Source organism: Kogia breviceps, chromosome 9 (assembly GCF_026419965.1).
Source record: "Kogia breviceps isolate mKogBre1 chromosome 9, mKogBre1 haplotype 1, whole genome shotgun sequence".
Classification (NCBI taxonomy): domain Eukaryota; kingdom Metazoa; phylum Chordata; class Mammalia; order Artiodactyla; family Physeteridae; genus Kogia; species Kogia breviceps.
Window position 1 is genome coordinate 58,769,193 of NC_081318.1, and position 23,566 is coordinate 58,792,758.

A 23,566-nucleotide genomic window follows, 5' to 3' on the forward strand; every position below is an offset into this window, starting at 1 on the left:
TGTGGAGAAAAGGGAACACTCTTGCACTGCTGGTGGGAATGTAAAATGATACAGCCACTATGGAGAACAGTATGGAGGTTCCTTATAAAACTACAAATAGAACTACCATACGACCCAGCAATCCCACTACTGGGCATATACCCTGAGAAAACCATAATTCAAAAAGAGTCATGTACCAAAATGTTTATTGCAGCTCTATTTACGATAGCCAGGACATGGAAGCAACCTAAGTGTCCATCAACAGATGAATGGATAAGGAAGATGTGGCACATATATACAATGGAATATTACTCAGCCATAAAAAGAAATGAAACTGAGTTATTTATAATGAGGTGGATGGACCTGGAGTCTGTCATACAGAGTGAAGTAAGTCAGAAGGATAAAAACAAATACCGTATGCTAACACATATATATGGAATCTAAAAAAAAAAAAAAATGTCATGAAGAGATTAGTGGTAGGATGGGAATAAAACACAGACCTACTAGAGCATGGACTTGAGGATATGGGGAGGGGGAAGGGTAAGCTGTGATGATGTGAGAGAGTGGCAGGGACATATACACACTACCAAATGTAAATTAGATAGCTAGTGGGAAGCTACAGCATAGCACAGGGAGTTCACCTCTGTACTTAGTGACCACCTAGAGGGGTGGGATAGGAAGGGTGGGAGGGAGGGTGACAAAAGAGGGAAGAGTTACGGGAACATATGTATATGTATAACTGATTCACTTTGTTGTAAAAGAGAAACTAACACACTATTGTAAAACAGTTATACTCAAATAAAGATGTTAAAAAAAAAAAGATAGCAAAAAAAAAAAATATCCTGTTTGGTCTGCAGCTCTTGAGCAATATTTTGATAGTCATTTCATTAAAAGGTTCAATGAGGATTTAACTTATATCTACATGGAAGTAAAATGAGAGATGACAAATGAGAGCTTAACATAGCTCAGTACAGAATAGAATAGAAGTCAGTTTCAATGATTCTGTGTTTGAAATATAATTCTAGTACCAGCACACTGCAACATCAGGGCTTGTATAGGTCATAGCGTGAAATGGGTTCAATGTGGGTATTTGCTTCAGTAGCTTCAAGATGCTTTACCTTAATTTTATTGCAGCTAATATGGTATACACTGATTCTATAAAAAGTGATAAATGTTGCTATAATGTATTCTGTGGCTAATGTTGTCTCTCACATTATTAAAAGTGGTACATTTTTTAAATTAGTAAGTTATTTTTATTCTGATTCAGTTTTCCTTTTCTTAACATCTCAGTTGATTTTATGACAAAATAGTTGTTTAGAAGAAATTCTTCGTACAAAATTTTTAACTTAACGTAGTTTTGGATATGTAGCAGATTTTTTTTTTTAATCAAGAAAACTGTCTTTTCTGGATTTTCATCTTTTTGTTGATATCTTACTACAGGTCTTCAGCACATACTCCAATGAAGACTATGACAGGAGAAATGATGAAGTTGACCCTGTGGCTGCTTCAGCCGAGTATGAACTTGAAAAGCGTGTAGAAAAGCTGGAACTTTTCCCAGTGGAACTAGAGAAAGGTATGTGAGCTCTACAATGTTAATAATATTATATTGCTATGTTAATAATGTAGAAATGACTTTATTTTCCCTAAGTATAGCCTTTTTCCCCCCTAAGGATTTGATAAAGCTTTATTTCTCATGGAGGGTTTTATTTATTAAATTTCAAAAATAGTTTATATGAATTCTGTATAGGTGGTGGATTGAAAGACTCCTCCCTTACCCACCCCACTAAAACCCATCTACTTTAGTTGGCTGGATTGGCGACTAGGAGTAGGGAGGTGTGAATGAGGCCTGATGTTTTCTTGGTACTCCTGCAAAGCGCTGGTGCAGGTGAGGAGTCCAGAGAGAGCTGCCGTAAGTGAGAGCTTGGGGCAGGTGGTTGTTTGGGGGTTTTTTTGGTGGAGGGAGAGTGGTCATGATTAGATTCTGAATGTAGTAGATAGGGGGAGTGCTGGGCCTTTAGAAAATGGTAGATTTTTGGAATGAAGACAGTGGAATCCTCTTCATCTCTGAGGGGAGAAAGCTAAAGGAAAGCAGGGAGGACAGGAGCAGAGGGCCTTGCTCCTGATTTCTCCCTGGAATCACAGACTGCCTGCTACAGTAACTGGGGACCTACGGGACCAGAGCCTGCTGTGTTTACCATCATAAATCATGACCTGGGAACTGAACTAGGACCTAATGAACAGAAAAATAGCACATCTCAGAGAGCTTTGGAAAAAAGCAGAACAAACAGATGACAACTTGAATAACAAAAAAAAGCAAAGAAACCAAATAAAGATGTTCAAGTGTGGCTTTAAAAAGACGTTCTTAGGGCTTTCCTGGTGATGCAGTGGTTGCGAATCCACCTGCCAACGAAGAGGACACAGGTTCGAGCCCTGGTCTGAGAAGATCCCACATGCTGCAGAGCAGCCAAGCCCATGCGCCACAACTACTGAGCCTGTGCTCTAGAGCCCATGAGCCACACCTACTGAAGCCTACGCGCCTAGAGCCCATGCTCCGCAACAAGAGAAGCCACTGCAATGAGAAGCCCGCGCACCGCAACGAAGAGTGGCCGCCGCTCGCTGCAACTAGAGAAAAGCTTGCGCACAGCAGTGAAGACCCAACACGGCCAAAAATAAATAAATTAAATAAATATATATATATATATATATATATATATATATATATATATATATATAAAGATATTCTTTTTTTTTTTTTTTTTTTTTTTTTTTTTGCTGTACGCGGGCCTCTCACTGTTGTGGCCTCTCCCGTTGCGGAGCACTGGCCCACAGGCTCAGCGGCCATGGCTCACGGGCCCAGCCGCACCGCGGCATTTGGGAACCTCCCAAATCCCACGTGCCGCGGAGCGGCTGGGCCCGTGAGCCATGGCTGCTGAGCCTGTGCGTCCAGAGCCTGTTCTCTGCAGGGGGAGAGGCCACAGCAGTGAGAGGCCCGCGTACTGCAAAAAAAGAAACAAAAAGTTGCTTGGATGAAAAATATATAAAGAATACCAATTATTACACTAAACATCACTAGCCAATAATTGTTCCTATAAAAGGCACTTTCATTTGAGATTAAAGAGAATGTAAGAGTGAAGCTACACTTTTCATCCATTTAAAAATGTAAAAATCATCCTTAGCTTATGGCCCATACAAAGACAGCTGGATTTGGCTGTGGGCCATTGTATTGCTTACAATAGCAAAATTGAGAGCAATCTGAGTAATCATCAATGATAGGAAAAGGTATATAAATTGTAGCATATCTATCCCATAAAATATTACTCAGCAGTAAAAATGAAAGAGCCACAGTTCCATGTAGCAGTGTGTTACGATTCTTACAAACATGAAATTGAGGGGGGGTGGGAAGCAAATCACAGAAGAAGCCATTCAGTACAATTCCATTTATTTAAATTTAAAAGCCAGGAAAAATTAAACAGCATATTGCTTAGAAGTACACAAATAAGTAGCTTTAAAAAGTAGTATTAAGAAAAGGAAGGAATGGTTAGCACCATGTTTAGGATAATGGTTACCAAAGGAAGAGTTATGATTTCAGGGAGGCTTACATAGTGGGCTTTTGGGGTATTTATAATGTTTTCTGTCTTTGTTAGCACATGAATGTTTGCTTTATTTTTGTTTTACACAATGTTTTATAGGTAAATGTTTTTATAAACTCTTTTGTTTGTATGCTACATTTCATAGTAAAAGTTAAACTAGAAAAATTAAACTAGAAGAGAACTAAATGAAGTAGTTATTTTTAATTTTTTGAGGAATCTCCATACTGTTTTACATAGTGTCTCCAGAAATTTACATTCCCACCAAGAGTGCACAAGAGTTCTCTTTCCTCCCCATCCTTCCCAACACTTGTTATCTCTTATCTTTTTGATGATAGTCATTGTAACAGATGTGAAGTAATATATCATTGTCGTTTTGTAGCTATTAAAGCTGTAAAAGTTGTATTATAGCTATTAAAGATACAAGATCTGAGCAAATAGATATTCTGTATACTTGGATGAGAAGACTTAGTATAGGAAAGTCTCTCCTATTCTGTCTTCTATACCTATAAATTAATAAATAAATTTAATGCGGTTCAAGTAGAACTGCCATCAGAGTTTCATTGTTAGAGGGGATTGTGTAATACAATACTAAATTTTATATGGAAAAATACAGACCTAAGGGAAGTATGGAAAAGAATGTGAAAGGATTTAACTTCCCACATATCTGAATGTAATGTAAAGCCTCTATAATCAGAACGAATTGTATACATACAGCAGTTGATCAGTGGAGCAAAATACAAGGTTCAGGGAAAGATGTTAGTGTGCATGAGAATTTAATAACATGACACATAAGATACTCTAATTTAGAAGTAAAACAGGGTGCTTTACAAATTGTTCTGGCATAAAGCATCTATCTGAAAGAGTATTAAGTTAGAAAACATCATTTTCATTATATCATAAATAAAAATAACTCTACATGAATTAAATAATAAAATATTTAAAATGACAAAGATATTTGATGAAAATTTATGTCTACATTTATCATCTGAGCTTGTGGGAGGAGGGGCTTAACCAAAATGGAAAATCAGAAATTATAAAAGAAAAGATGGGTCAATTTACTCATCCAAAATTTTAAACTCTTAAAGGCAATATTGTCAAACAAAGCCAAGAGATAAGTGATACATTTGAAGGGGGAAATATTCATTATAGATGACATGGAGTTAATAGCTATAATATTCTAAGTGACTTCGGAAATGATGAGGAAAAAAGAGTCAAGCAAAACTCATTAGAAAAATTGGCACTTTACTTCAGAGGAAATCTAATGGCCCAAGTTCATGTGAATGCAAGCTCAAATCTCACTAGCAATGAGGGGAATGCTGAACTAACATGAGATTTTTTTTCCTGGTAGAGAAAATAAGCTCTGAGCTCCAGAGGGTGGTGATAACATCTTGCTAACACAGCCTTATAGTCGTTTCCATCTTGTCCTGGCTGCTTTGCCTACTTAGTGCTCTGCCTGTTCCCAGGAGAGTATATACAGAGGAATACAGGATGGCTGCTGGGTTCTTGATGGTGCAACCACAAGAATCAGGGCCTTGATGTTGTGGCTTGGACTTCACCCATGCTTGACATCTCAAAGAAGCTGTACAGAGATGAGGTTAGTCACCTGGTCTCTGTGGGTTGATTGTAGTCTTTCTTTAATTTTCCTTCGGTTATCACCATGTCTTTCATGTGGTCTGCAATGGAATTGAGGATGGCTCAAGCTAATATAATAGTTTTGCCCACAGTTGGGTTTTCAGCTTTGCAAATCTGAGTAATTTTGCAGTTAGAGCATCAAGAGGAGCTATGGAAGGAAGGAAGATAATTTTACTAAAGCCTGAGTCCAGGCAGGGAAAATGGATTTAAAAACTCAGATATAATTTTCATGCAGGTTATTTGCAGGAAGTAACTATTATATTTAATGGCATGATAGTACAGAGAATCAACATTTGAGGGGAGCCCTTTCAATATACTGAGTATGGGAACTCAACATTGGCTTGACACGTGATAATTCATAATGAAGAAAAAGTCCTATAAATACAATGAATATGAATAAGAATTCAGCTAATACTTAATATACACCAGAGATTTCATACAGGAAAGAAACCCTATGATATTTTTTTCAATGTGGAAAAGTCTACAGAGATCATCTCTTAAACTACACAAGAGCAAACACACTGGAGGAAGAAAAAAAAAAAACTTTGAATGTAAACACTGGGAAGGCTTTTGGTCATCATTCATCTCTTTATCAACATGAACAAATTCACACTCTAGAGAAACCCTATGAATATGATGAATATGTGCAATAATTCAGCAATACAGCTAACCTTTATATACATAAGAGAATTCATGTGGGAGAGAAGAAATTTTATATGTGTAACCAATGAGGAAGAGCCTTCGCACAGATCTAACCTTCACGTGGGTAAGAAAACTCATTCTGGGGAGAAACTCTAAAACTGTAATGAATGTAGGAAAGTTTTTAGCAGGAGAATGCCTGTTGATGAACATGAATGTCTATACTGAGGAAACGATGAGAATGTAATAAATATGGGAAATGACGTGTGCAAATATTCTAAATGTAAGGAAGGAAGGAAAGTCTCCAGTGATCACTCATTTAGTCAGCAGTTCTCACACTAGATACCTATGCCTAGTATCAATGAGGATGTGCCTTCAGCTGGCGATCACATCAAACATCTCCTCCAGGGAGAGCACTCTGCATAGCTTTTCTTTAGCACACAGCGGAGCAAACACATCACTTTTGCCAAATGAGATATTTTTAAACATATGTAGAATAAAGATGTAGGATTATGAGTTGTACTTAGAAATACTTAAAGCAGATGCTGGCAGTAACTAATAATCAATGAGATGAACCTTATTCAAAAAATTACTAGTTGGGAATACTTAGCAAATTAAAGGTTATTGCTAAAAAGGCTTTTAAAAGCATCAATATTCTATTGAGCACGTGAGCCCGTTTTCCTTTAACACTCCACCACTACTGACTAGCTAATACCATCTATTTTTTATGCAGCTAATACACCATTATTATAAAGACTTTGAGACTATCAGAAAATAACTCTGAATGTTAACCAAAACATGTGGAATGCAAATAGTGTATCTTTTATTTCATTAATGTTAAAATATATGTGTTCACAGAGAAGAGAATTGGAAATATGGATTTGTAAGTGAATTAAAAAACGTGTTTGTCAGTATTGTTCAAAGCGCCAATAAAATGGAAACAAGTGAATGCCTGTTAGTAGAAAAATGGTTGGATAAGTTACGACAGCTTCTCACCATGAAATATGCTTTATAAATGATTTAAGGCTATGTAAGTTGATATCCATGAGGTATCATTGGATTAGAAAAGTAAGCTGCAGAGAGAAGTAGGTATAATATGATCTTGTTTGTGTAAAAAAAATAAGGAAAGTTAAGCCATATATAATATGTATATTTAATTATATGCATATAATGTATGTATCGTATCTGATGATACGTTTATATGCTTGTATAGTAGGACAGAGGAAAGTACTGAGAGACACATACCATCTTATTAACATGAATGGGAATATGGACCAAGTAAAAAAGAAAAGAAAACTGCATAGGGGCTTCCCTGGTGGCGCAGTGGTTGAGTCCGCCTGCTGATGCAGGGGACACGGGTTTGCGCCCCAGTCTGGGATGATCCCACGTGCCACAGAGCGGCTGGGCCTGTGAACCATGGCCACTGAGTCTGTGTGTCCGCAGCCTGTGCTCTGCAGCGGGAGAGGCCACAACAGTGAGAGGCCCGCATACAGCAAAAAATAAATAAATAAATAAAAGGGAAATTCCAGATATATTATGATCACATTTATTTAAATAATATATATATGTTTGAGTATGTATGGTCTGTGTTTAAAAATATTATATTATTTAGGCAGGCAGATTGATTGCTCAATAACCAAATTATTACCTTTTTGAGGGATCACAATGGAAGAGCCACTGGCAGTAGTAAAATCAGACTAAACTAATGAGCCTTTTGAGGGGTCTAATTTGACATTCTTGCTCCCCAGCATAGAATAAAACTTCTGTCAAAGGAAGCATATCAATATAGTTCACAAAGAACAAAATTAAAAGCAGCAAATAGATCTCAGCAGCTAATTGTGGATGAGTGTAAAACTTAGGTTGTTTCATTTTTTTTTCCTTTTTCATAGATGAGGATGGACTTGGTATAAGTATTATTGGAATGGGTGTTGGAGCAGATGCTGGACTTGAAAAGCTGGGAATATTTGTGAAGACAGTGACGGAAGGTGGTGCTGCTCAGCGAGATGGCAGGTAAGCCAACTACTGTTGTTAATAACTCAAATCTCCTAGGAAATGTTTCTGGGAATTTCTTTCAATGGTAGCTTTCTTTTGACTTTTTAGAACAGAATTTCAGAGTGTGTCTCAGATGTGGAAAATGTTAAAACACTTGAATTACTTTCTCATTCGCAGGCAGAATACATTTCTTTAATGTATATTAGATAATTAGGTGGATGGATCTGTTATCTGTATCTGTTTACCTTTCTATCTATCCATTCATCTATCTAGCCAATGGAAGATAAGCAGAATCATGGATGTGTATCATTTAAGAATATGTACTGTGGAGATCAGCATATAGTTTTCACTTCAGAGATATCAAAACAAATAATAATAGTTCTGGCACTTCTGAAAATGACAGAGGTAGGAGGGAAAATAGGAACTAATTCTGCAATGTTGGTAATTCTGGAGATCAGTGTCTCTCAAAATGTGTTCTGTCTAAAAACACAGGTCCTTGAGTGCCACCTAAATCTGGAATTAAAATCTCTAGGAGAGGGTTAAACATCCACCTTGGGTAATTTGAATGCACAGCAGAGCATCAGATGGTCATTGTTTTATGTCTTAGCTTTTCATCTCAAGCTACAAGTATCTTTAAATATTTAATTAATTCTGACCCTAGGCTCCTGATGCATCAAGTTGGGGCTGAAACAGAAATAGAAGTAAAAGTAGACTCAAAAATATGAGTGCCAAATTCAAAGAAATGTCATCTTATTTTTTTTAGGAACATTGAATAACTGGCTTTGATTTTTTTCAGGGTTTAAGTATGTATCACTCAACCAGTTTATCCAGAAATAATAAACCATGTTGAAAATCATTTGTAAATCTCCAATGAGACCAATAGTAGTATTATTTGTTTCATAATTTTAAAAACATATTTATATACACAGATGTTTCCCAAGAGGAACTAAATTGATTTATTTAAATAGAAAGCCACACCTTCAGTACCATCTCTTTCTATGTGGTTAGGGACCACATCTTAGCCAGTAGCCTTATTTGTATCCCCGTTAACACTTGAACAGAAAAGGTCTGAAATGAATGTTTTGAGTGAATGTTCAGCTGACTGAATATTTATCACACTTAAAACAAAGAAAGTGGGGGGCTTCCCTGGTGGTGCAGTGGTTGAGAGTCCGCCTGCCGATGCAGCGGACACGGGTTCGTGACCCGGTCCGGGAAGATCCCACATGCTGCGGAGCGGCTGGGCCCGTGAGCCATGGCCGCTGAGCCTGCGCGTCCAGAGCCTGTGCTCCGCGATGGGAGAGGCCACAACAGTGAGAGGCCCACGTACCGCAAAAAAAACCAAAGAAAGTGGGATATTAATATTTTGTGTTTAAAAGTAATTTATTAAGTCTTCCTCCTTTTCAAAGTAGTTAAGGAAATAACCTCTTTGCCCCTTCAATGAATTATATAATGGTAGTAGTAAATATTTCCTATTATTAATTTAGAACCTTTCTTCCAAGGATCTAAAATTTGTTTGTAAAATCTGTATCTTTTCTTTTCATGCTTTATTAAAAACTTAAGTCATTCTAAAGTGATAGGAGATAATTCTTACTGTTAATATTCAAACATATTAAATTATTATAAATCACCTCTCAAGTAAATGAGCCACAAAGCCAAACCAAACTACAAATTGATTAAAAAACAAAAAAGTAGATAATTTTGTATTCATCAGTTAGTCAATTCCCATTGTTCTAAACTCAGAACTATTTGTTTTTCTGTCACACATTTTTAAAATTAGGTTTGTTTTCTATTAACCTATTTACTGATTTGTTCTCCTGTGTAGTTATAATATTTACACTGACATGAGAACTTTGCTTTATCAGTCCCAGTGTGCATTTCCTCAATCCTTCTAAATGAATGTTTACCTAGTACAGTAATCCTGCTGTTGTTATAATAGATGCTTAATAAATGCCTCAGTGAATATATTAAAGAAGACAACTTGATGTAATGAAATGAGCAGACTCTTTGGGATCATGTGACCAGGAGTCTTAATTTCATACCCTCTACTTACCAGCTAAGGGATATTGAACAAATTACTTAATTTTCAGGTTTCTACATTGCAGGATTGTTGTATGCATTAAATAAGCGTATATAAGTAAAAAACCTTCCACAGTGCTGTTTGTGTATGAAGCTGTTCTTGACTGAAGTAGGCATAAGCTTGAAATTTATTAAAAATAGTTATTATGGGAAGTCTTATGAAAAACTATAGAAAGATGTATGAAATAGGTACAGAATCATAAGATTTTGGTGGTCAGAGGGACTTTAGAGATCTTTTCCATATCTTTCATTTTATATGAAAACTGAGTGTGTGTGTGTGTGTGTGTGTGTGTGTGTGTGTGTGTGTACTTGAAAATAAGTGGTCACATTATTACACCTATGGCAGTGTTCACAGCTTTTATTGGATTGGCCCAAAAGTTCATTCGGGTTTTCCGTAAGATGTTATGGAAAAACCTGAATGAACTTTTGGGCCAACCCAATAAATTATTACACTATTATTACGACCATTATGGGTATGCTCATTTGCATAGTATTTTAATGTTTGCTATTTAAAAGGTATCAGTATTAAAAAACTACAAAAGGAACACTTGTTGCTGCCTCCAATCAATAATTTTTTAAAGTTTCGTTATGTATATTTACTGATATAGAAAGATATTGTATTAACAATTTACAAAACAGTATGATTAGTATAATGCCATTCTTGTGTGGATATGTTTTCTATTCTTTTTTTCTTTGGAATGTCCCTCAGATTCTTCTTTTGTGTTCATTCTCTGGGCCACATCTCTGGGCCAGGTCTTTCTCTTATTCCTTGTGTCTGTGGGCTTCTTTCAGCTGATCTTTCCCAGTTTATCCTTATCCTGGTCACAAGATTATTCTTCTGCAACTGTCACTTTGTTTGTGTAGCCCTTCTGAATAACAGCATATAGTTGCTCTCCATTTTTTGCCAGTCATAACCCAGGATCTTGTTGACATTGGATACCAGTGTTATTTCTTAAGTACATACTCTCTACTTTACTCAGGAAAAGTACATTTTTGTCTCTGTTAGTTTCCTTCCCCAACCTCCTTGCACATCTGAGTCAAAATAATAACTACTAAAACTACAGTATATTAAGGCTGTATGATATGTCAGTTACTGCACTAATCCTTTTACATACGATTTTTGCTGATCTTTACAACCAGCATACATGGTAGTTATAGTAGACCTTTTCTATCTAAACTAAGGATTAATTGTTTCAGGAATTCATAGTTGAAGAAACTTAAGGTTTTATAGAAAACAGGATTAAGAAAACTGTGGTATGAGGTAAATGAGTGAAAGCATATAAATAAACAAACTTTTGCTGAAATAAAACAATCAAAATGCATTGTAAAGAAAGAGACTATCAATTACACATTTTAAAATTTTGCTGTAATAGGTATAGTATCATTAATTTACATTTAATATTTTGCATGCTACATACATTTAGATAGGATATCCCTTTCTAACCCCCATCCAGTATCAGGAAAATGGTTGTAAGTTTGTTCTACCTTATTGGTAATGGTGTGCATTTTAAGTGGCATTTTTCCCCCCAATCCATCATCTTTTCTTCAAATACTCATTGCTTTTCTGGTTTTATAAATTTGGAGTTGTTTACTACCAAAGTCTGGGACTCTATAGCTCAAGCCATCCATCTCCCTTATTCATTCTTAATGTTCACTATGCTTGCAAGATAGGAGGCTAGGTCTGGGTTTACTTTACCTCAGATTTCTTTCTCTCTTTCCAAGGCTCCTTTGCAGAAACTTTCACTCCCAGTCTGCCATCTACTTTCTCCTTCTTTTCTTTTTCTATCTTTCAGTAATTCCTTTCTGTGTTTCTCTACATCACACAAATTTAACAATATTAACAACATAGAGATGAGGAAACAGCAGTCGCGACTTCTTTTAGATTATCAGTAAGTGAAAGCTTTGGGATTGAAATTTAGATCTGAGCATTCCAAGGTTCAGGTTCTTTTCTTACCACCACATTTCCTTTCATCCTCTTCACCCTACCCAGCATCATATTTTTCTCAACATTTTATTACCTTCTACTTCAAGGCTTAGTGTCCAGTTCCTCAATGAAACCATTTAACTGCCATTAGTTGAGCCCAGCTGAACTCTTGGTCTGTGTACCCTTAAATGTAATAGACTGTAGCACATGCATTTGTGTTTAATTGTTTGTCATCATGTTATGTGTGTGGTGTATCCCTGGATTCATTGTTAAATCTATCTATCTATCTATCTATCTATCTATCTATCTATCTATCTATCTATCTACATATATAACTGAATCACTTGGCTGTACACCTGGAGCTAACACAATATTGTAAATCAACTAGAGTTCAATTTAAAAGTCCAAAAGAATTTTAAAAGGTGTATCAAACAATATCTGGTAGCATGCAACATTAAGTGGGGGTATAAAATACAAGATCTAGAAGAAGTTCAAGAATGAAAAACATCATTAGGCTTGGATAAGCAGATAATTGCTCAAAGAGAAGAGCTGGGCCTTTAGGAGAAGGATTTTTGAGAGGGTAGAGAAGGGATTTTTGGCAAATATTTTGTAAAAGGTACAAAAGCACAAATGTGAACAGTCTTTTCAGGGTATGGCTTATCTTAGAGCTTTTAGTTTTGTGAGGATGTTGTTGGATAAAAATGAAAAATGTTGAGATGATATTTGGAATGATGGTAATGTGATATTTGGTTAGATAAATAAATAGAGAACTTAACAGTGTTTATAGAATAGAAGGCTTAACATTGTTAAGAAGTCAGATGTCCCCATATTTATCTGTAGGTTCAAAGAAATACAATAAAAATCTCAGGAGACTTCTTTTTTTTCTTTTTTTTGGGTAGAAATTGACTAGCTGGTTCCAAAATGCATATGGAAATGCAAAGGATCTAGAATAACAATTCTGAAAAAAGAATAAAGTTAGAGGACTAACCTTACCTTTCTCAAGACTTACTACAATACTTCTGTAACCAAGACCATGTGATATTGGTATAAAAATAGAAACAGAGATCAGTGAATAGAATAGAAAGTAAGGAAAGGATTGAGACAGATATAGTAGGTGACTTTCAATAAAAGTGCCATGATAATTCAGTGGTAAAATGTACAATCAACAAATAGTCCTACAAGAATTAGATATCCAATATTCTGTAATAACCTAAATGGGAAAAGAATTTGAAAAACAATAGATACAGCTTCAGTGTATAACTGAATCACTTCACTGTACACCTGAAACTAACACAACATTGTTAACTATACTCCAATATAAAATAAAAATTAAAAAAAGAATTAGATATCCATATGGAAAAACAAAAAAACTGAACCACAAACCTTACCTCACTCCATATACAAATTAACTCAAAATTAATCATAGGTCTAGACATAAGAGTTCAAACCATGAAATCTCTAAGAGAATACATAGGTGAAAATCTTTGTGTCCTACCATTAAGTAAAGATTTTTGAGACAGGACTCAAAGCATGGGCCATCAAAGAAAAAATTGATAAACTGAACATTATTAAAATCAAAACTTTTGTTCTTTGAGAGGCACAGTCATGAAATGATAAAGGGAAGCTATATAGAGAAGAAAAAATATTTGTTAAACATTCATGTGAGGACTTGTGTCAAGAATATGAAGAACACTTACAACTCAATAACAAAAGAACCACAGCTCAATTTTAAAAATACAGATGAAAGATTTGAACAGTTATTTTGAAGAAAAAAGTATATGAATGGTCAATAGCATATGAAAAAATGGTCAACATCATTAGTCATTAGAGAATACAGATTAAAACTGCAGTGAGATACCACATCTACTAGAATGGCTAAAGATAAGAATGCTGACAATATAAAATGTTAGCAAGGATGTGGAGAAATGGAACACTCCTACATAGCTTGTGGGAACATAAAATTTTATAGCTACTTAGGAAAACAGTTTGACAGTTCTTTTAAAGTTTAACGTATACTTTACCTTTCAAGCCAGCAATTCTACTTGTTGGTATTTTCTAAGAAATGAAAATGTATGTCTACATAAAGACTTATATGTGAATGGCAACTTTATTCATAATAGACAAAATTGAAAAACAAATGTCTATCCTGTGCTTTACTCTGTACCTTCTGAATGAGAATTTTGGAGGAGGTGCAACTTGAGGAATCTTTAATTTTCAGAATTGCTCCATTATTCCATTGCAGTTAGGCAATTTGGGAACTAGTGCCCTAGACTATCCTATCCAGCATGGCATGGCCACTGCTAGCTCATATTGTACTTTTGTGCAAATTTGAAAAATATATCTCTCCCCTCCTCCCTCCTAGGCACTAATCTACTTTCTGTCTGTAGAGATTTGCCTCTTCTGGACATTTAATATAAATGTAATCATATAACGTGATCTTTTGTGATGACTTTTTTCACTAGTATAATATTTTCAAGGTTCATTCATGTTGTGGCTATCAAATTTCATTTCATTTTATTGCCAAATAATATTCCATTGAATGCGTATGCCACATTTTATTTATTCTGGCACCAGTTGATGGATATTTGGATTGTTTTTACTTTTTGGCTATCTTGAATAATGTTGCTTTGAACATTCATGTACAAATTTTGTGTGGCCATGATTTCATTTCTCTTGAGTATGTAATTAGGAGTGGAATTTCTGAGTCATATGGTAATGCTATGTTTAACCTTTTGGAGAACTGCTGGATGGTTTTCCAAAGCAACTGCATCATGTTATATTGCTACCAGTAATTTATGTGGGTTACAGTTTCTCCACATCTTATGAAAACTTGTAATCTGTCTTTATTTTTTAATTGAAGTATAGTTGATGTACAATATTATAGTAGTTTCAGGTGTACAACATAGTGAATCAATATATTTATAGGTTATCCTCCATTTAAAGTTAAGATCTGTCTTTTTAAAAAAAATTTATTTTATACTGGAGTATAGTTGATTGACAATTTTGTGTTAGTTTCAGGTACTACCTGTCTTTTGATCATAACCATCTTAGTAGGTGTGAAGAGGGGTTTTATTTTAGTTTTGATTTATATTCCCCTGATGGCTAATGATGTTGAGCACCTTCTTCATATGCTTATTTGCCTTTTGTGAAATGCCTATTCAGATGCTTTCTCACTTTTTGAAATTGAGGTATAATTGACATACAACATTATATTAGTTTCAGGTGTACGATATTATATTTATATACACTGTGAAATGATCACCACAATAAGTCTAGTTAACATTCCATCACCAGATGTAGCTACAAAATTTTTTTTCTTGTGATGAGGACTTTTAAGATCTACTCTCTTGGCAACTTTCAAATAAGCACTACAATATTATTAACTATAGTCACAATTCTGTATATTACATCCCCATGACGTATTTATTTTATAGCTGGAAGTTTGTATCATTTAACCCCCATCCCATCACCCAGTCTGCCCATCCCCCATCACCTACTCTCTGGCAACCACAAATCTGTATCTGTGAGCTGGTGGGTTTTCTTGTTTTGTTTGTTTGTTTTGTTTTTTAGATTCCACATATAAGTGAGATCATATGGTATTGAATATTTTTCTTTGACTTATTTTTAAGTTGGGTTGTTTGTCTTTTTATTATTGGGTTGTAACTATTCTTTATAATATTCTAAATATCAGCCCCATATAAGGTATATGATATTTAAAATTTTTCTCCCAATCTATGAGTTACTGCAAATTAAAACCATGATAAATACCACTAGATACCTATTAGAATGGCCAAAATCTAAAATGCTATCAACATGAATGCTGATGAGAATGTGAAGTAAAAGGAGCTCTCATTCATAATTTTGTGCTGTTATCATTTCAAACTGTACAAATGGCAAATGGCTTCTTAACTGTCTCATGATTTCAGTCTCTCTCTTCACTGTCCTTCTCTTCCTTTACCCCTAATGGAGGAAGATAATAGTAGTTCTCAAATATATGAAGGGCTATCATGGAGGAAGGAATTGACTCGTTCTATGTAACTCTGGTAGTAGAAGAACTACCCTCTTTTCTTCTAAATTATATTTTGAATAGGTCCTTCAAAACTAAGTAAGTTTTGTCAAAATGCAGCACATTTTATAGCATCTTTCTGGCCCCACATGGTATAAACCAAGGCAAATAATAATCGCTTCTTTAAACCTTCCTCAACTTGCTCCACGCACTCAAGTTTTGATCTTCATTATGTTCTTTCATATTCTAAAACAGGCTGATACTTTTGGACTAAACTGCTATTCATTCTCTTGAAAAACAAATTCATTCCATTACCTTACCTACTCATATTTTTTTCTATTGCTATTGCTGTTAGCATAGTCTTAATTACTCATTTTAAATTTAACTCATAGTCTACCTAACCACCTTCTAGAAACAACCTTCACTCGTAGATAGGAAGTTGATAATAATCACCTATCATACACAAGAATTTAGCAGACTAACAAATACAATTTTCTACAGCCACATGTACTATTTTTACATATTCTTAAAGTGCAAGGATAAACACGTTCATTAACATGATGCAAAGTTATAGTAACTTTGTAACATTTTAACATAAGGAGAGTTGTATATATTAAAAGCTCTATGACCAAGGTTTTGGAAATAACTAAGAATCTTGGAAATCATGTTTTAAGCTGACACTCTATAAAACATAATTACTATTGATATAAAAATTTGTTAGTATTATTCAGTTTAGTTGAGCACAATTTTATATTTTTTATGCTTTTTAAACTTTATGTAGGGGTACTTAATTTATCTGATCAGTATTTGTATCAGAATTTTAGGAAGTTCAGATTAACTGGTCTCTTCAGAAAAATACAAACCCACACCTTTACAAAATCATGGAGAAAACATAGATAGGTATTTTAAACCAAAATTATTTAGTTAGTCTTATTTGTCCAAAGACTCACTTTTATTACATGAACTTGGTCTCTTATATGAAAATACTTCTGAGCTTCTAGCAGAATCTCCAAGAAGGGTTTTTTTCTTAAACGTCTAGCACATTTAAACTCTCATTAGATACTAAAATATAAGATTTATGAAAGTGCTTATTATTCTCTATGAACCAATTAGATTATCACTCCTTTAATTTAAGAGGCTTTATAATTTAGTTTATTAATACCCTTCTAAGTTAGGAACATACTTCATACGCATGCAGTGAGATCATGGCTTCTCTCAATTACAGCAGCACAGAGAATTTGTACACTCAGTTCTGCAACTTCAGAAACAGGTTAGGTAATCCAAGAAACAAAAAACTCACTGGTCAAGATTCAAAGGGCTTTTTGCTTTCTAGTGTTCATGAATATTTTTAATGAAATAGTTTGAGCTCACAAATAGACAAAGACATTAAAGGATAGCAACTCAAATTCTTTATCTTCTCTCACATGGGAGGTAACAGATTCCCATAATCCCATTAGAAGTCTCAAATGGTCAGATTATGAAATTACACTCCCAATCATTTCTTCTACCAGTGGGGAATTATTTATTGTTGTTGTTGTTGATGTCGCTGTTATCTAGTGCAAACTAGGTCCAGAACCAACATGGCCAAGAACCAAGAAAAAAAAAGTCAAAAGTACTGAATTAGAGAAAAGCATGATAGCAAAGATAAAGTTCTGTTGCTGCTTTAGACTAACTCTGGGGACCAAACAAAAGTCCATGAATGCATTTCTGTGGTAACACAGTTGAATTAGTTTTGTGAATCCACTCTGGCCTCTTATGGAAACTCCAAAGCTATTACAGGCTAATATTCAGAGTTTAACAGATGACTTTCATAAATATAAAACGTACATGTATCAGACTTTATTCAACTCACTAATTAATGAAAGCACCAGTGAGATGGTAAGTGTGGTTCAAAGAACACTTTAGGAGTAGATGTTTCATGCAAGTTAATAAAGTAATGTTAGAATAATATTGCTAAGATAGATACAAAACCAGTTAATATTCTACAGGGAAATAAACCATGACCTCTGGGATTGTCTTTAATAACGGAAGAAAAGTATCTGACTTTATTTAGGACAAAAGTCTACAAATTAACATTCTACTTTAGTATGTCTAAGACTTTTAATCAATTTTTAAAACAGTGGATCAATTAAAATACATTCCCTCAAATTATCCTTGGTTGGGTCTGTTTAATAATGTATGTACATAACATATTGCCTCTCTTTTGGTTTTTATTTCCAAGCTTTAAATAACTTTTCTTAATACATAGCAACAACATGTGATATATACAACATCTGCTCAAGATAATTATAGTAGCACTTAATTTTTATTGATGGGAAGAATCAATATGATAAAGATTCAATTTTTCCCAAACTAATTTAGAAATCAGTATAATTTTATTAAAACTCCAACAAATGTTTTTAGAGAACTTGGCAAGTAAATCCTAAACAAACTATGAAAAGAAGAAGCCCAAGAAGAGCTCAGAAAATTTTGAAGACAATGAACTAGATAAAGGGAATTACCCTGTGAAATGTCAAAAATAATTATGAAACAATGTAAGTGTGCAAAAATAGACAGTCAAGTCGAAACCACATTGATGCACATTTGAAACCTGACAGGGGCAGCAGTACAACTCATTGGATTAAAAGTGGGCTATTAAATGTTGTTAACCCGATTGGTTATATACTTGGAAAATAAAAAGATTGTTAAGACATATCATAATAAAAAGTTATTTCCAGGTGGATAACTAAAAATACAGAAAAGCAAAATTTAAGACCTTTAGAAGAAAATATAGAATGTTTTTATAACCTTGAGGCAGAAAGGGATTCCTTAAATAAAACACAAAAACTACCTAATATAAAGCCAAAATTAAAAATATGATTATATTTTTAAAAACTGTTCTTGAAACCACCATTTCCCTCAAAAATGTGAAAAGATGAGCTACAGATTGGGCCAAAGATATTTGCAACATATTTAATTAAGAAAGTGTTAGTATACAGGATAAAGACATCTTATATAAATCCATGAGAAAAAACACTCAACAAAGATTGGTGAAAGACAGGTTCTAACAGTTTTCAGAAGGGGACATTATGACTCATAAACTTACGAAAAAACATTGAACCGCACTATAATCAGGGAAATGCAATTAAAATCACATGATACCTTTTTACAATTATAAGATTGGTGGTATTTAAAGGGTCTGAATATACCAAGTATTGGTGAGGGTGTGGAGAGACTCAGAACCTCTCTACAGTGCTGCTGGGAATTTGCACTGGTATAAGCATTTTGAACTGAAATGTGTCAGTTTGCTAAAGTTGAAAATGCCTGTGTACTTTGACTCAGAAATTCTGTTTCTAGCTATATATCCTGGAGAAACTCACACATGTATGTAAGGAGACATACGAAATTAGTTATTACATCAGTATTCATAATAGCTAAAATTCAAAACAATACAGTAGCCATCTGCAAAATAATGGATGAATATATTTTAGAATATTCATGAAAGATAATACTACGTGCTTGTTAAAATGAACTAGCAACATTATCACTTACCAACTTCTGCATTAAGTTGGCTTCCTATTTAGACCTATCAGAAAAGAGAATAAAAACACTGCCAATCCAAAAAATAAATTAATTAATTTAATTAAATTAAGTAAAATAAAATGAACTAGCTAGAATTGTATTTATAACCATGGATAAATCTCATGTATAATGTTGAGTGAAGAAAACTAAATTGTAGAAATATAAGTATATTTCATAATGTTTACAAACTGCAGATGTATACATATTGTGCCTATTCATGTGTATGTATTATTTATATTTCAAAGCATCAGTAGAAAGGCTAAGCATCAAAATTAATGATAGTTACTTCTGTAGAAGCAGAGAAAGGAATAGAATTGAAGACAAATAATAAAGGGGCTTTGGCTTTTTTGTAATATTTTTTTTAGAAAAAAATCTGACTCAAATATTGCAGTGCCCGGATTTGATAAAGTTGGGTGTTGGGTACATGAGTGTTTATTATCTAATTCCCTCTGCATTTCTCCATGATTGAAATACTTCATTTTGAGGAATAAAAAATGGTATATATAAAACATGTATATAAATTTAAAGGCATTATATGATAAACTACAATAATACTATATATAGCTCCTAGACATAAATAAATATACATACACACACGCACATACACTCATGTATGTGCGTGTGTGTATATGTGCATTTATATACGTGTGTATATCTATCTACCTATATAGATACACTTATGAGCATTACACATACACTTAACGAGCATTACATAATTCAAGTATACAACTTGAATAGGAAGGATTCCTTGTAATTCCTGGTGATATTTTTCCTTGCGGAGGAGAGGTGGGATGAGGGTTAGGTATGAGGCCCAAAAGGTATTTCAGTTGGATCTGTTATGTTTTATGTGATTTATTAAGGGCTAAAAACATGTTTAAAATATGTCATCCATTAACAGTTATCAATTCTTTGTGATAGGAGTATGGATGTTGGATAAACGGAATCTCTCCACTTATCATTGCTTATTTCTGTTTTTCAAAATAATTTTTAAAAAACATAAAGCTTGGGCTTCCCTGGTGGCGCAGTGGTTGAGAGTCCGCCTGCCGATGCAGGGCACACGGGTTCGTGACCCGGTCTGGGGGGATCCCACATGCCGCGGAGCGGCTGGGCCCATGGACCATGGCCGCTGGGCCTGCGCGTCCGGAGCCTGTGCTCCGCAGCAGGAGAGGCCACAACAGTGAGAGGCCCGCGTAACGCAAAAAAAAAAACAAAACCATTAAGCTTTTGACTAAGATCTGGAGCTTGGAGACAAATTTTGAATCAATAAGAGTATCTTGAAAATCAATTTTATCAACTCATATATTGGGAATGGTAGTATATTATCAGAAAAACTAATTGTGGGTAATATTTTTCCCTCTTCCCAAAGAATACAAGTCAATGACCAGATTGTGGAAGTGGATGGAATCAGCTTGGTGGGTGTCACACAGAATTTTGCTGCAACAGTTCTCAGAAACACCAAGGGCAATGTCAGGTATGTGGCTTGAGATGTACAATTCGGTTACTTGATATTTTGTTGAATTTTAGTTTTCTCTCTAACTGTACCTATAATTACAGGAAGAATTTTATCTAAATACTAAAAACTTGCCTTTAGTTTAAAATGTTTCCTTCTTTATTGTAATTAGTTCATAAATGTAATTTAAAGCTAAAAATTATAGTATTCTAGAAAGACACAAAGATATGAAGTGTACAGTGTGAATCAATATGGTTAATTACCAAGCTATGTTAGTGTGTCTTATTGCTAACATAGCAGTAATTTGTAGGAAGATAGAATTTCTCAATAAATATGAATTTAGAACTCCAAATCCTTTCAATAAAACCAGTTATACAGTAAATTGAAATTAAAATGATGATACATATATCCAGTGATACATGTTACTAGACAAGCAGGCTGAATGATTTAAAGTTAATAAATGCATTTTAAAATCTCTTTATTGTTTTAAAGAAGCAGGAAGGACTAATCTTTGGTAAACTATAACTTTTCCAACTTAATAGGACAGAGGGTACATTATTTTGGACCTTAAATTTATATCCAACCCCAGGGTCCTGAAATTTGTAGCTTGGAAAACAAATAAAGTAGTCCTGAGCCAACTAAGGTCAAGGTTTGAAATCCATTTTATTTGGTCATAGGGTACTTATTTTTTAATATAGTATTACTTATGCCTTATACTTTTGCATAAATCCTATAAAGGAACACATAAGAGGACATTATTTACTGTGTGTAATTATGAAAGTGTTTTAGTGTTATCATCATCAAAATGAAACTGCCAAATATTCTGAAAATATCGATTAGTTAGTATTGCTATAAAGAGAGTAACATTAGGATTTTATTGCAGCATATTTTGTGTTGCACAAGCATGGGTTTAGGTTTTATAATTTAGAGTTTTTCAATTGGAAAACATCCTTTAACAATGAAAGGAATGTTTAAAGAATACAACCTAAATGACTTCTATGTGTGCTATTTTAATGCTTCAAGAATACCCATCATCCTAAGAAAAGTATGTAAAATAATTGGAAAGAGTGCAGGGAAAACTGTCTGATGTACTCTCAGAGCTGCACGGGTGAGCCCCTCAGTAAATGTGATTGTCTCTGCAGAATTGCTGTCTCTTCTTAAGACAGCACTTTTCTGTGTCAGTGAAGAACTTGGTTTTGAAGCTGCTCATTATGCTCTGCAGTGAATTTTAAAGTGAAATAAAGTAAGAAATACGTTCAACTTATAAGAACATTTCTCAATTGGAAAAAAAGTTTGTAGTTACATGAACTCATAGCCATCCCTTTCTTTCTCTTCATAATTTTGTGCTCATTTCAAGCCTTGTACAGATGGCAAATGGCTTAACTGTTTCATAATTTCAATCTCTCCCTTCTTTAATCTGTCCTTCTCATCCTTATCCCTAATGGAAGAACATAATAGCAGTTTTTAGGGCTATCATTGAGAAAGGAATTGACTCATTCTACATAACTCCAGTAGTAGAACCAAGACCTGTGGGTGGAAATAATAATTCTGCATTCGTTATATCCCTCTCTTCTTTAGAAACCTTCAATGTCCCTCCATTCTGTGCAGAATCTAAGTTCTTATCCTGGTATTAAAAGTCTTTCTTCCTCAGTCTTCTCTCTTACCTCTCCCTATATTCATGCTCTAGTACAGTCTTACTAGTGTAGTCATCATCCTTCAAACATGACTTGTGAATTATTGTTTTTGTGCCTTTCTCTCTATCATTATTTCTGTTTAAAATACTGTCTTCTGGTTACAACCTACTTATCTTGGGGAACATATTTTAGCTCCTTTGCCCTTCAAGAAATCCTCCTTGATCTCCCTATCCCCTAGTGATTTCTTCATCCTGGTAGCATTCATCATTCATACCACTTTTTTGACCTTGAGGTTACAGAACATTCCCCTTTAATTTTTTAAAGGCATACATTTAATTTCCTCATTCACTTTGCAAAAATCTTGATATCAAAATGGGACCCTTAGCTTCCTTTGTTCTCCCAAATTATTTAACCATAGGTTTTAATTGATTGAAATTGTATAACTCAGGGTCTTAATTAGTTGGGTTTTTCTTTCCTTAATTAATTGGGTCTTTTAAAAAATATTTATTTATTTATTTTTGGCCGCATTGGGTCTTCGTTGCTGTGCGTGGGCTTTCTCTAGTTGTGGCGAACAGGGTCTACTCTTTGTTGCGGTGCGTGGTCTTCTCATTGCGGTGGCTTCTCTTGTTGCGGAGCAGGGCTCTAGGTATGCGGGCTTCAGTAGTTGTGGCGTGTGGGCTCAGCTCTAGAGCGCAGGCTCAGGAGTTGTGGCGCTCGGCCTTTGCTCCGCGACATGTGGGATCTTCCCGGACCACAGCTCGAACCCGTGTCCCCTGCCTTGGCAGGCAGATTCTTAACCACTGTGCCACCAAGGAAGTCTTTTCTCAATTTTAACTTATTAGAAATAATATTTGAATCCTCTGAATATATTTTAGGTGGTAGTTCTTCATAAGATATTAATACAAAAACAAGATCCAAAAACTAGACCCGTGGGCTTCCCTGGTGGCGCAGTGGTTGAGAATCCGCCTGCCGATGCAGGGGACGCGGGTTCGTGCCCCGGTCCGGGAAGATCCAACATACCACGGAGCGGCTGGGCCCGTGAGCCATGGCCGCTGAGCCTGCGCGTCCGGAGCCTGAGCTCCT

The 23,566-nt window shown here is 34.9% G+C and overlaps 1 protein-coding gene across 17 annotated transcripts in view; it reads left to right on the forward strand.

Annotated features, from left to right (window-relative positions):
* The window catches only part of PPP1R9A (protein phosphatase 1 regulatory subunit 9A), a 313,162-nt gene that overhangs the window by 157,846 nt on the left and 131,750 nt on the right, over positions 1 to 23,566 (forward strand). For all 17 annotated transcript variants that reach the window (XM_059073785.2, XM_059073788.2, XM_067042517.1 and 14 more), the window contains exons 3-5: positions 1,420 to 1,552; positions 7,730 to 7,850; positions 20,766 to 20,870. In XM_059073785.2, the coding sequence (XP_058929768.1) occupies positions 1,420 to 1,552; positions 7,730 to 7,850; positions 20,766 to 20,870 (359 nt within the window). The remainder of the gene's footprint in view (positions 1 to 1,419; positions 1,553 to 7,729; positions 7,851 to 20,765; positions 20,871 to 23,566) is intronic.